Source organism: Oreochromis aureus, linkage group 22, assembly GCF_013358895.1.
Source record: "Oreochromis aureus strain Israel breed Guangdong linkage group 22, ZZ_aureus, whole genome shotgun sequence".
NCBI classification, from domain to species: domain Eukaryota; kingdom Metazoa; phylum Chordata; class Actinopteri; order Cichliformes; family Cichlidae; genus Oreochromis; species Oreochromis aureus.
The window spans coordinates 32,131,588-32,145,655 of NC_052962.1; the positions used below are offsets into that span (position 1 = coordinate 32,131,588).

Sequence of the window (14,068 nt, forward strand, 5' to 3'; positions counted from 1 at the left end):
TACAAAAAAACAAAAAAACAAAACAACCATTTGTACACATATTTACAAATAATAATAAAAAGTGAGTGAGTACATTTCAACATTTTCAGCAATCACTCACAATCCTGGCACTGCCATGGTATCTGTAGTCTGCATTTACCACATGTGTGTTAAAAGTTAAAAACAGTTTAAACACTCAGTCATGTAGACATATCAGTCTCACTACATAATGGACCCGAGCCTGTGGACAAAGTTTAGTCACTTTAACTTTTTCTGTGCGTATACAGCATCGTTTCAGTTGGTTTCTGGTTTTAGAGTTTTATAGTTGTATTTCACCCACTTTCAGTTTTTAGTTTAGTTAACTACAACAACCTTGGTAAAAAGTACTGTAACACTTACCTGTTTGGCTCCAAGGAAGGTGATTTCCACCCCAAACTCATAAAGTCATAAAGCTGCAATGCTGATTGGGCCAAAGTCGAAGGGAGAGCATAAATAATATTTTTTTTTCTTTAAAGTTGATAAATTACTGTGTGACAGCAACCATGACATGAAAAACAGCTTAGCTCAATAAAATAAATACAGAGCAAATGTAAAGGTATAAAAAATACATACAAAAAATCAGTTCAGTAAATCTCAACGTGAATATGATACAATAAGAAGCTTAGAGGATTTTCTGTATCTGTGACAGCAGAAGTGAAAGGGATGTTAGAGAAAGTGTAAAAGCTGCTCTAAATGAAAATGTGAATGACACCTGACAAGTAAGTGTGTGTGAGTGAGTGAGTGAGTGAGTGAGAGAAAGAGAGAAGAATCAATATTCATATTACACCTTTAGGGCTGTGATCATCATCCTAATGTCCTCCTGTTGCAGCCTCGACAGGATTGCGCTCGTTTGTATCCTCCTGATTCGTATCTTCTAACACTGAGACCATTTTAAACCTCTGGTGGGGATTTTGTACCTAATACAGCAGTGCAAAAATCTTCACAGCTACATGCATGAGTACCCATTTATTTCAGATATTTTCATTCATTTATACACTCACACTGAAAGTGAAGCATTTACAGCACTTTTCTAGTCTTAGAAAACTATTTCCAGTTTATAAGACCAGTTAACCTAAAATGTGTTGAAGCTTATCTGGAGCACCTGGAAAAAGCCCAGCAGGAACAAGAAGAACAAAGGCAAACAGGCTGCATCCATCCAGTCTTTGCTAACCCAACACTGACATACAAGACTGACAGAATGTATTTAAAGTTTGTCCTGTAACTTAAAAACATAAAAAAAAACTGTGAAAACCTAAAAACTGCAAAATATAATATACTGTATATTAATGTATATTTGACCTAAATATCTCCATACCTTAAAATGGTGCTAATATGGAAACCTACATACACCCTTGTGGTCCATGAAAAGGCGCATTGTTGTCTTGAGGTGCATTAAGCCCACATTTGTGTAGACGGTACCTGTAGGGACAGAAACAGACTTCTGCTGAACCCCAGGTTCTGTGTTTCTGTGAGTGCATGTTAGCAAAGTGAAAAATGAAATAATAGAGACATGTGCATCAATAACACAATCAGCCCAATGGAAACAGTGCAAATGTGTTAAGGTTTGCAAAGCAAACAGTGACACATTGGGATGCAAATGAAAAAAGCAGCGAATGGAAAAATCAGCAAATCATGTGATTCTGCACATGTGAGCAGCTCTGTTGACATAGTAAGTATGAGTAAGCATGTGGGTGACATGAGAATCTGCAGAGAGAAGGATGTTTAAGCGATATCAGCACAGAAACGCTGCTGAACGGGAAACTGAACTGCACAGTGAGCTTCTGTATCCGAACACTGCTCCTCACATCAGCAGTAAAAGGAACTGTTGTTGCTAAGGAAGGCTCGTCAGCCATAATGAGTGAATGGACTGAAGCAGAGAGCTGCACATGCAAGGTTACGCAAACACGAAAACAAAACCCAGGCACTCAGAAAGCGTTTATTGTAGCGCAATCAATTTAACAACATCTAAGATCCCGAGTCTGTCTTTTTGTAAGGAAGGAAAAACGCTTCCCTGGCAACTGTTTCTGGACTGATTGCTCTCATGTGACAAGATTACACAGTCAAACATGGATACAGAGAGCGGGAGACAGAGGGGGGAGTGTGTGTTTGTCAGGGAGAGAGCCGGGCTGATGAGTCAGAGGAGGCTGATTCTGACGTAATCCTCCCTCCTCTTCCTCTGCCTACATTACTGTTTCTTGAAATCCAAGGCTGATCCTGCTTCCCCTGCAAGAAACAAACATAAAGGCATAAATGTAAATGACCTACTCTTTACCATCACTGATTCCATGTTATATAACTCTGGATATACTTCACAGTATTTCTTCAGGTTATCATTATATGAACCTGAGCATTAGTCTAATGCATTACATTTGGGAGATTATTTCAAGATATCTACAACTTTAAACATACACTCTACTTAAATCTAATGCTATGATATCTAGAAGTACACCTAGTTTAAGTGTACAGGCCTGTGGATTGTTGATTATTTGGTAATTCAGTTCTTTTTAGTTAAAAAAACATTTCAGATATCCACAGGGACATTATTTCCACATCCACAGTGGTTATACTTACACATCCATGTTATTTGTCCAGGAACAAAAATGACTCACGAGTCGTTCATGAAGCTTTCACTTTCACTAAATACAGTTTCACTTTTCCATTCTTGAATAAAATCCTGCGGTTCAAATGGTTTTCTTTTATTATTTTTATTTCAGATACAAATTAGATTTTAACAGGTAAAAATTTCACTTCAGATGTTTAAAATTAAAAGTAAAACTTTTTAAGATAAAGTTGCAAATATCTAGAAATGTTTAGCAGAGGATTAAAAAGCTCCACTGACTATTAAACTTATGACATCAGCAACAACATGTGTCTCAGTCAAAATTATATTCTTTATAGTGAGAATCAAGAAAGACAAAGTCAGTAACTGTACTATAAATAGAGTATCTGTATATTCTATGAGATACTTATCAACAAAGACTGCAGTACATATACACCACCTATCAAATTTCAGCTTGCACTGGTGAATGCAAGTGTTTACTTTTAAAATGTGATTTACAAAAGTTACAAGACTGATAAAGAAGAATTATGTAAACAAAATTATGAAATGTGCATCTTTGTTGTCATTATCAATATTGCCTCTATAAGCTCAGCTCGTATATGACACCAGCACCGCAAAACCAGTAAAAATATTTGTTTAACAATAAACAGTCCGTTGATACAAAGATATGATCACATACAGGATATGTAGTTCAGTTTCCATCCACTGTGCAACATTTTCAGGCCGGTTGCACAATAATCACACCCTTATTGTGCAGATTGAGTTTTTATCTAACATCCAACAGATCACCGGCTGTTCCTTGAGTGTGCCTGGGGGAACATGGTTTTGAATAACTGCTGTCTAAATGAATTACCTGCTAACTGAAATCTGGGGTCAAAAGATGTTGCTTTTATTATTTTGATAACACAGTTACGTGTCTGATAATCTCATTGGAACCCAGCAGTGAAATGATAAATCCACTTTAACATGATGCAAAAGTCTCTACTCATCAGGGACTACTTCAGTGAAGCTTATTGTCCATTTTCAAGTCTTATTTGAAATACAAATACACATAAGGTGTACATAACACTACACAGGCACATAATACCTGAAAAATAACAAGACTAGAGAAATACCAAAAACATTTTTCAAAATTACATTAAAAAATAGAGACAAAAACGGAGATGATGGATATGGGTCTAAAGAGACTATATAGGACAGGGTGAGGGAAGGTATATTTTGATTGTAGTTTAATGTCAGAACGAGTTAAATTGTTGTTAAAAACCTATTTACATAAATCCCCTGTTTATCCCCTTTTCCTGCTTTAACCTGTAAAATAACACTCATCACTTCCAGCTGAATCCCACCTCCTTCCAGGGAACGCTCAGTGCAGAACACAAGAATGTATTTTATGGGTGAAACTGCTCCTGGATCAGCCTCGCTCTTGCACACTGGGGGCATTGTTGGCAAGGCGTCTTCGTGGGATAAGCGCATGCGCAGTGTTTCATGGTGCAACGCAGACGCAGATCGACAGCAATCACGATCAGAAGAAAAAAACAGATGCCAGTACTTTTTTAGACAAACTTCGACAAATGAGATGTGGATTATTAAGGCGATCATAAACGGATTACAGGTGCGAGAGTTCGGGAAATAGCGCAATCAATAAAACGGCAATCGTTTTTTGGTCACGTGGTCAGGCCTGGCCAATCAGAATGAGCCAAATCCAAAGGAAAGTATGTCCTTTGTTCGGATATTTCGACAACTTTATTCACCTAATTGTGGCGAATAATCTGCACGTCTCTCTGGATATGGATATGGACACGGTGTTTTTATGAGCACGGGCTCGCGGTGAACACATTTTATCGCGGTGTTTGCAGAATGCCACGTGTCCAGATTTGATGAACGGCCACGAGTCGTCACATGACTCCCCTCCCCCACCCTGCTCAGGGAATGGGGGAAGAAGGCGGACATGTTTGAGGGAAATGTGTTGGTTAAAAAGTATCGAGGTGGAAGACAAGAAGATAATTTGAAGAAAGGTTTCGCATTATTTTGGGATTTATCATTGGAATTTCTTACTTACTTTACATTCCAGACTTTATTGACTTATACTCAACATTCATTTTATATTTTTTATATATATATTTAAAAAGTGTTTAGTTTAATGTTTGTTTTTAGAGCACAATGTTATGAAAACGTTAGAAATATTTGAAGGTGTATTAATATGTGCCAGTGCTGTATCGTGTATTTCAGTGACATTGCAGGGAATTTGTAACCTTGGTGTGGGGGATGGGCGCAGTGGTTAGGTAACCTTTTGTGTGTCGTCGTTTCAATGAGTTTAGGTCGTTTTTTTTTTTTTTTTTTTTTTAAAAAGAAGCCGCTTATATAGGTTTATTAAGTACGATTTTTGTACAATTATCTTGATGTTATTTGGTTTTTTATTGTTTGGTTGAACCACAAAGGTGTGGTGTGATAGTTTAATCTTTAAAACAATAGTTCAGTCTTTGATTTAATCATTCCCTTGGACTGTATTTGTTAACGTAGTTGTGTAAATATTTCGGTTGGAGCTTAATTTAATCAGGCTTTGAATGAGGTTGTTAATGAAAACTGCTGTGTCATTCAGGCGTTGGTTTCTGTGACCTTCTTATAGGTGTTCGTGTTATTGAAGGTTGTTTTTATTGCTGATGAAAGATGTAAATGATGGCTTCAGCACAAACATCGTTTAGTTAAATTAACTGTAAGGCCTGATCTGCGCCCTTTCACAGCGTGTAACTGTGGGTCGTGGAGGCCTCGTTTTACAGGCTTGGCTGGTGTGACTGTTAAAATTGTGGTGCTTTCTTCACCAAGTGTTGGGGATCTTACACCGTTTGCGCGTGTAAATAGAATATACAGCGTTTTACAGGTTTTTCTTGACATTGTGTGTTTTGAGTTGAGGATTATTTGATCATATTACTGTCTCTCAACGTGCTTAAAGATGGCGGCTGTGCTTCGTTTCCCTTAGATAAAAATGCGGATGTACTGTTTAGTACAACGCTCGTGGGAAGAAGCCCTTGGCTCTTCGAGGGTACGCGTGACTGGATGCAACAACCAATAGGCTTCATGGTATTTACCCTGAAAGCCCGCGTTACAGCAGCTTTGACCAATACCCGTCGTCGCTCTCAACACGTTGACGTAATGTAATATGATAAGGAGCAGGCTGGCTTCCTTGCCCTCGCTTTCTGTGGAGGATAATATGGCGGAGCCAGTTGCATACAGTATATCTTAAAGGCTGTAGAAGGGTGGACCAATAGTGTTGTGCAACTTATTTGACGGACAGGAAAATCTTGCGAATAGGCTGACCTGAATTGCAGCTTGTGGAGTTTCAGTATCCAGGGGTGTGGTCATTTTAACTGACGTCGTGAACAGCCAGTAAAAATTCAAGGGGCGGGGACGTTTTAGGGTAGTGTGTCCAATGGGTTTTGCGACGGGTCTATAAAAAGCCGGGTGTAGTCGCATAGTCGCCATTTCAGCGAAGCAGATTTGCGAGAGAGCGCCGTGGCGGGGAACGGAGAGATCTGACGACTGGAGACGGATCCTGGTTTGAGTGTAGCTAAAAACAGAATCCGGATCCATCCCGATGGAAATGGCTGTTAACCCGCCCATTGACAGGTATCTACCGGTATAACTGACTCTCAGCTTTCCATCAGTCGGAATATTGTGAACATTTATGGTTATTTATTTTAAATATAACGGAACGGGCACCCTGTTTGCTGTAATACAAGTTGAAGAGAGGTGGACGCTGAGTATGCTACAGGAAGGACTTTATCGCGTCGTTACAGGCATTAGAAGTGACTTTCATGTGGAAGAAGTAAGGTTGTTTGGGGCTTTTGAACATAACAAACTGCGACTGTTGAGCGCTGTGCCGGCGCCATTTTCGGCTGCCGTTGGCCGCTCTCTCCCACTGTCTAGCAGTTAGCATTACTAGCGCTAGCCTGAGCCCAAAGGGTTGCTCATGAGACGCGTAAGTATCACATTTGGTGCTGTATGTCTGCGTTTATTGACAGTGACAATTGACAATGCTGACCTGGCGTCTTTTAAGAAGGCAATAAAGTCTTTATCTAATGTATAAATGTGGCATTTGTGTAGCAACAAAACCATAGTTAAGCTAGATCGGGGTGCAAGTACATACGCAGGGGAGTCAGGAGCACAGCCACGGCAGTCACTGCGTGTTTCGCCGGTTTGTTGTTGTAGCCATGTGGCGGTCATGGGGTTGTTGTGATCGCCGGTGCAACGACTCGCCATTGTAGCATAATGGCTAACGCTCCGTTATCAGTAGCACCACGACTGGTTATTTATGTATTATTAAAGTAGTATTGCCACACATACAGAGAGCCTGTCAATGTCTACTATAGTAAATGTTATTTTTAATGTAGGGTTATTAGTATGTATGTTGGGTGTTTCCCTTGGTTGCCTGGTTACAGCGCACACTAGCCCCAGTAGTTAGCAGCTGCTATCATTTTGAACTAATCCGATAATGCCAAAAAAACTGTCTCTAAATATTATAAAATTTTAATACTTTAATGGAGAATCTATTTTTGTCTCCTAATTTGTTGAATATTTTTTTGGCCAACATGTTTTTTGTGTAGTGCTGTTAATATTTTGTACATGATTATTTCCCTTTTTAATAATAAAGTACACTAACTCACAAATGTGTTTCCAACAGTTGTATCATTTAAAATGACTGCTTTACAATAGCTTTGGACTCCTTTTGTTGTATCATGTTGCTAATTCTTCTTACATTTTGTGTGTAGGGTGGATCAGTGCAAATATACCCTTAGGCTATGCATAGGAGACTTAAGCTACTAACCCCATGGGTTATATTAGTTGCACTGTTTGCTTAAATGTGGAACTAAAAAAAACAATTTTCTGTTTTGACTTAATGGTAATGGTGCAGCATCCAATAATACAACACCAGCTGTTTCAGGCTTTTGGTAGAGACCAGTTTTCATGCGGATGACCTTAAATACCCCCTCTTGCCTTGGTTAGTCTTGTAAGTCTTGTGGTTCAGATGGTGGGCCAGTGAAGGTGGGTCACGGTGAGTCAATACCTTGCAGCACTGAAAGAGGGGACAATTGAATAAACAGAATTGCTGGTTTTTACATTTATTTATTTTTTTAAATTAAAAATACTAGCATTAGTGTCACTGTAGATTTGATGCTAATGCCACCAACAGTCCCCATCCAAGCAACCAGACTCTGAAAATATTGCACAGTTAATGACATAAAATACAACTACTGTTACTATATATCCAGTACCTGTGACTATGTTGTTTGGCTCTAGAGTGTGTAAGGATATGCTTTCTTTACACCTTAGTGTTATTAAAGGTACACATGGAGGCACAATGGTAAGTCAGGTCATCAACAGAGATGGTCTTCCTTCACTGGTGCAAAGTGTCGTGTTACATATTGGTAATGTGACTTTTGCAGAGAACTGTTTTCTCCTGTCATCTAAACATAACTCTGAAGTCACCAGGCGCTCATAGGTACAGTCATGGTTGCAGAGAACGAGTTTAGACAGTCGGTGTTTCGCATCTGTCAAACACAGAACAACAAGAAGTAGGAGGGGCTTAGTGTTAATAATACTGTGACAAGTTAATGTGTACCCTAAGCTCTGTTTATATATAATCATAATCCTGTGTTAATGACTAATGGGTAGCTCGTGGTAGACAAGGTTAGGAATTAGAATTTGTGTGTGTAAATTTTCTAGACTATTCCAGTCATTACAGCAACATGGCAGCTTAAACTCCTCCCACAAGTTTTTTTTTTTTTTTTTTTTTTTTTTAAAGCATGGAAATGGGTGTGGGGTTTAAGTCTGAGACGTGTAGAAGAGGAAGTGCTCGGACTAGTTCTCCCAGTGTGAGCGCTCAGGGTCAGGCAGATGGGTGCTTGCTAACAAACGTGTAGTATCATTTGTGACTTGTATCAAATTTGACACGATAACAGGAAGCATGTCAACAAGGGAACACTTATTTATGATGAAAGTTGATTAGCTTTCATGGTAATCCCAGGATGTACAGCACAGAATATTAATTGTAACCTTTCTATAATGAGAAGAAAACCTTAGTAGAATTTCATCATCACAGCTGAAATCAAAATACTCAGTTCCTTTGTAACTGTGCTCTCTGCAGCTCCCATGTTGGGCCTGATGCCAGTATGTTGGGAATAATGATGGATCAGAACTGTGGCACAGCTGGAAAACGCATCCGAAAACCTTCACTGCTCTATGAGGGCTTTGAGAGTCCTGGAATGCCCCCCCACAGCCAGATGGCCCCTTCCGGGCCCCCGCAGCCCCCGGTGAAGGACCCCAACCGCCAGGGGAGGATGACCAACCAACTGCAGTTCCTGCAGAAAGTCCTGCTCAAATCTTTGTGGAGGCACCACTTTGCCTGGCCTTTCCACGAACCCGTTGATGCTGTCAAGCTCAACCTGCCGGTGAGTGTGTAGTTTCAGGTTTCAGTTCCTGTTTAAAATGTGAAGTTTGAATGTTTCCTACCCTGAAAATGCTGCTCTTCCTCCAGGACTATCACAAGATCATAAAAACTCCAATGGACATGGGCACAATTAAGAAGAGATTAGAAAATAACTACTACCGCAGTGCCAGTGAGTGCATGCAGGACTTCAACACCATGTTTACCAACTGCTACATTTATAACAAGGTAAGTCTGCCCTGGTCAATATAACCAAAAATTGTCTGTAAAAATATATAGTATAAAATATTTAGAGCAATACTACCCTTGTATATTATGTATCTATATATAATTCTGTCTTGATGTTGTCTATATTTATTAACTATAGTTAATGAATGTATTATGTATAGAGTGTGTTAATATCATTGTTTTAAAACCATTTTGTGTGAATTTCCTACTCTGCAGCCGACAGATGACATCGTGCTGATGGCTCAGTCTCTGGAAAAGGCGTTCCTGCAGAAGGTGGCTCAGATGCCTCAGGAAGAGTTGGAGCTGCCTCCCCCACCTCCACGCAGCAAGTCAGTAAAAAATGGCAAAAAAGGGAAAAACAATGCAGGTGAGCAGATGCGTCAGGCCAGCAGCTGTAGTACACTCAGGACAAGATCAGACACTTCACAGCCTGATTCTCCTCTTTCACTCTTTCAGTCTCTGGAGGCGTGACAACAGCTCATCAAGTCCCAGCTGTCTCTCAGTCAGCATACTCGCCTCCCACTCCAGAAACGCCCGACTCAATCCTCTCCACTCCACCACAAACCATTTTGTCCAAGAGCATGCCCCACACCTTTCAGACTGAGCAGACCATGCCCACCATCACAGGTCTCCTGCCCACCCAGCCCACGGCTAAGGTAACTGTAACGCTTGACTTCTTGTATTTATATTTTTGGAATTTGTTCTAAAATTCATGGAGACTAGTCATAAAAACGGGATTCCTCTGACTTCCTCTGTTCTTCTTTTCTCATCTACAGAAAAAAGGTGTGAAGCGGAAAGCGGACACAACCACTCCGACCACTGTACCCATGCCTATAATGAGCACAATGGGCGTTAGTGGCATGGGGCTGGGGCACAACTCACCGCTAACCCTGACCTCTCTGAGGGTGGACCACAACAGCGGCATGGCCATGGGGATGGGAATGAATATGAATATGAACATGAACATGAATATGGGCCGACCAGCAGTGGTTGTGGGCACCAAAGGAGCAGGAGGGAACAGGAGGGGAGTGAGCGGACGACCCATCAAACCTCCTAAGAAGGACTTACCAGATTCTATCCTGCCGCCGCCGGTGCGCCGCAGCAAGCTGAGCCCTCAGATGCGTTACTGCAGCGGCGTCCTGAAGGAGCTGCTGTCGAAGAAGCACGCCGCGTACGCCTGGCCGTTTTACAAGCCTGTCGATGCCTCGTCGCTCGGTCTTCACGACTACCACGACATCATTAAACAGCCCATGGACCTCAGCACCATCAAGGTACGCATTCATTCCACAGACTGAATTTATCACTTCTGAAACCGATCCAAGTTCAGAGACTGTTTATCTGAAATCTTTTCTTTTGTTGTTTTAGCGAAAGATGGACGGCAGAGAGTACCGTGAGGCGCACCAGTTCTCCGCTGATGTTAGACTGATGTTCTCCAACTGCTACAAGTACAACCCTCCTGACCACGATGTGGTGGCCATGGCCAGAAAACTCCAGGTGATTTTCTTTGTTTCAATGATTAAAAAAATCATTTAGAACTTTTAAATTCTCACAATTTTAAACTTCTACTTCTCGTTTTCAGTTGCTTTTTTTAAACTAAACCATTTTCTCTCTCCAGGATGTTTTTGAGTTCTGTATTGCTAAAATGCCAGATGAGCCTCCAGCACCACCTAGCTCTTCCTCCTCTTCCTCATCCTCTTCATCCTCCTCTGAGAGTGAGCTCAGCAGCGAGAGTGAGGAAAGCGACAGCAGCCCAAGCTCCGACTCCGAGGAGGAGAGGGCGAACCGTCTGGCAGAGCTGCAGGAGCAGGTGTGTACCGCAGCATGTCTGTAAACACATGTTCACACACAGGTTGTTCGCAGCACTGATGCCATTTTATCTTTTTATTTTTTTGATCTTTCAGCTAAAAGCTGTTCATGAGCAGCTCACCGCACTCTCCCAGGGCCCCATCGCCAAACCCAAGAAGAAGAAAGACAAGAAGGACAAAAAGAAGAAGAAAAAGGTTGAGAAAGAGAAGCACCGGAGGATAGAGGAGGATCTGACACCTGTCAGGCCGCCCAAGACCCCGAAAATGACCAAAACTCCAAAATCTAAGAGCAAGAGTGTGCCCTGCCCCGTGATGCCGATGAAGAAGGCACCAAGCAAGAAAAACAACAAGAGCAAGTGAGTGCTGCCACCTACTGGGCAGTTTATGAGTTGACTGTATTGTGCCCATTTTTATTTTGTTAAACACTCCCTGCTTTCCTCCAACAGATCCAAAAAGGCCAACGTCATCCCGCAGGTGGCCCACGATCCCCTCGTGAGCCATTTTGACTCAGACGAAGAGGAGGAGACGGCGCCTATGTCGTACGACGAGAAGCGCCAGCTCAGCCTGGACATCAACAAGCTGCCCGGCGAAAAGCTCGGCCGCGTCGTTTACATCATCCAGTCCCGTGAGCCGTCGCTCCGAGACACCAACCCCGAGGAGATCGAGATAGACTTCGAGACGCTGAAGCCGTCGACGCTGCGGGAGCTGGAGCGATACGTCATGACGTGTCTGAGGAAGAAACCCCGAAAGCCTTACAGTTAGTGAACCTCATAAAACATTGGGAAGAAAATGAATAAGCACTGGGTTAGTTGATCTTTGGTTAAAGTTCTCCAGCTCATTGATGTTCTCGTCTTCTGTCTGCAGCGAGTAAGAACAGTGCTGGAAAGTCGCGGGAAGAGCTCGCTCTGGAGAAGCAGATGGAGCTGGAGAGAAGGCTGATGGACGTCAGCGGTCAGCTCAACTCTGGAAAGAAGCCGACGAAGACCAAACGTAAGTCGTCCATGGTTGAAGAGTGAAACTTTATCAGTAACACAGACTAAACTGGTCCAGGTGTTGAAAAATGACCAAAAACTAGAGCCATGGATCAGGTCTTGATGTTGTTTTGTTTTCTTCCTCCAGCCGAGAAGCCTGCAGCCGACACCAACACCCAGCCGTCGCGTCTCAGTGCCAGTAGCTCCTCCTCTGACTCTTCTTCATCATCCTCTTCGTCCTCGTCCTCAGACACAAGTGAGTCAGACTCCGGCTGAGAGACAGACTCTTCATATGAAAAGATGTCCCGCTGGACTCTTTTCTCCCCCGAGTGGACTGAACTGATTTAAAGCTGCTGACGGAGCTGCAGGAAGGGCCGGCGAGCCCGGCAGAGATGGAGCGTTCCCGGCGCTCAGCTCCGACCTGAAGGAGGTTCCTGCTCTCCTCCCTGAAGAACCGGCCTCAGCGGGTGGAGCGAGGGACGCTCCATCTCCTGCACATAAAAAAGATCGAGGCGTGCGTTGGAGGGATAAGGGTGCTAGAGCCAGAATGTGTCTAATTTCTGGAGATAATTTTCCCTTCTCACCGTGCTCCCTGTCTTTATGCTGTATAGACGAGGTGTACAGTACTCAATACATTTCTTTTATAAAGAAGCATTTTATGGAGCTAATTTATTCCCTCATTATGGGAACAATGAAACTGGCATGAGCGAAGTCGTTTTTGTTTGTTTTGTTTTTTTTCCGAGTGGATAAAGAGGGGAAATGTTTGTGTGTGTGTTTCTGTGCGAATGACATCGTGACGTTCTTCATAGTTTTGACGCAGGCGTTGAAAAAGTGGGTCTGCACACAGAAGCACCTTCAGAACGCATGAGATACAGAGGAGCTGACGAACATCTGCACACATCTGTTGGAGGGGCATGAATGTTTCTGTGTCGGCTGTTTTCTCATCCTTTTCTCTGTAAACGTGTTGCTTTTTCTAATGTGACCAATCTGCTAATAAATTGTGGGGGCGTTTCGTCCTGTGCTCAATAACATCTGTTCCTCTGATTTCTTTAATTCAGTCACAAAAACATCCGATCAGAGAGGTTTCAAATCCAGAAGTTTGTCTTTAAACAATTGGCCTTTGAGATCGACGGCAGCTGAAAGTTTCAGTTTTATTTGAGTTTACTTTGTGTGATTAAACTTTAGTTACAGCAGGTTAGAGACGGCGAGTTTGTTTTGATCGAGTACACGCCGACGATGGATTCGTGTTGTTGTGATGATGCACTGTTTCGTTTTGTTTGTACTACTAAACCAGTTTGTGATTTTTAGGTAAGGTGTGTTTTTTGTTTTTTAAAATCGATTGTCTGCAGCAGATTATTTATTTAGGAAGGAATTTTAAAAGGAGAAACTTTTCATACTGAAAGCAAACGTTTGTGGGCAGGTTACGTGTCGGGATTGTGGAAGTGTAGATAACCTACAGCCTCTGAGCATGTTTTTGTTTCCCTTTTTAAAGTATTTTCAGTCTGAAGTTTGTCAGAACCCTGAAGCCTGTGTACTCCATCGCTTCACCTGAACATCTGTACATAAATAAACTGAGACGTCTTTTCACCGACTTTGGCAACGTTTTATTGACATCCTGAGTTCAAACAACACAACATAAAAAAATACATCAAAGTTTTCAGTTTGGTGATCAAAGAGAGGCGCAGATTAAAGTATTAACTGCAGTTTATTCTTTTGCTGAAAGAACTTTTTAAACCTGATCTGGACTTTTAAAAACACACAAGCACAGAGAGGAACAACACACAACTGGAACTGAGCATTAAAATCGAATGATGTTCTCACAGTGCCTGACTTCATGTATCCTCACATATGCAGCCTGCATCCTGCTGCAAGCAGTTTTCCTGCATATTAAAAATCCTGAATTTTCTGACATGTTTATATTGATTAATAATTATTACTAATAATAAATAAAAGGTAACAAGCTGACAAAATCCATTTAATACTCCAAAACACTCCTGCTGCACTCTGTAACCCCACAGACCAGCTGAAACTTCCAAACATGAGT

General features: G+C 41.8%; 1 protein-coding gene across 2 annotated transcripts; it reads left to right on the top strand.

Moving 5' to 3' along the window:
• Positions 1-4,042: 4,042 nt before the first annotated feature.
• brd2a (bromodomain containing 2a) lies at positions 4,043-13,615 on the top strand. 2 transcript variants are annotated; one of them, XM_031727782.2, is made up of 12 exons: positions 4,043-6,202; positions 8,721-9,024; positions 9,111-9,248; positions 9,465-9,615; positions 9,705-9,904; positions 10,025-10,519; positions 10,614-10,742; positions 10,864-11,055; positions 11,150-11,409; positions 11,500-11,810; positions 11,918-12,043; positions 12,173-13,615. In XM_031727782.2, exons 1-12 carry the CDS (start codon positions 6,171-6,173, stop codon positions 12,298-12,300), a joined length of 2,466 nt encoding a protein of 821 aa, XP_031583642.2. In that variant the 5' UTR covers positions 4,043-6,170; the 3' UTR covers positions 12,301-13,615. The 2 variants fall into 2 exon arrangements, with proteins under 2 accessions (XP_031583642.2, XP_039461086.1); XM_039605152.1 differs by having other exon boundaries at positions 4,043-4,593.
• Positions 13,616-14,068: the final 453 nt, after the last annotated feature.

What these genes read in the sequence shown, in the direction of transcription:
- brd2a (XM_031727782.2), top strand. Translation starts at nt 6,171, where the DNA reads ATGGAAATGGCTGTTAACCCGCCCATTGACAG. An exon ending in GTTAACCCGCCCATTGACAG is followed by an intron (nt 6,203 to 8,720) that starts GTATCTACCGGT and finishes TGCTCTCTGCAG; the next exon opens with CTCCCATGTTGGGCCTGATG. An exon ending in CTGTCAAGCTCAACCTGCCG is followed by an intron (nt 9,025 to 9,110) that starts GTGAGTGTGTAG and finishes CTCTTCCTCCAG; the next exon opens with GACTATCACAAGATCATAAA.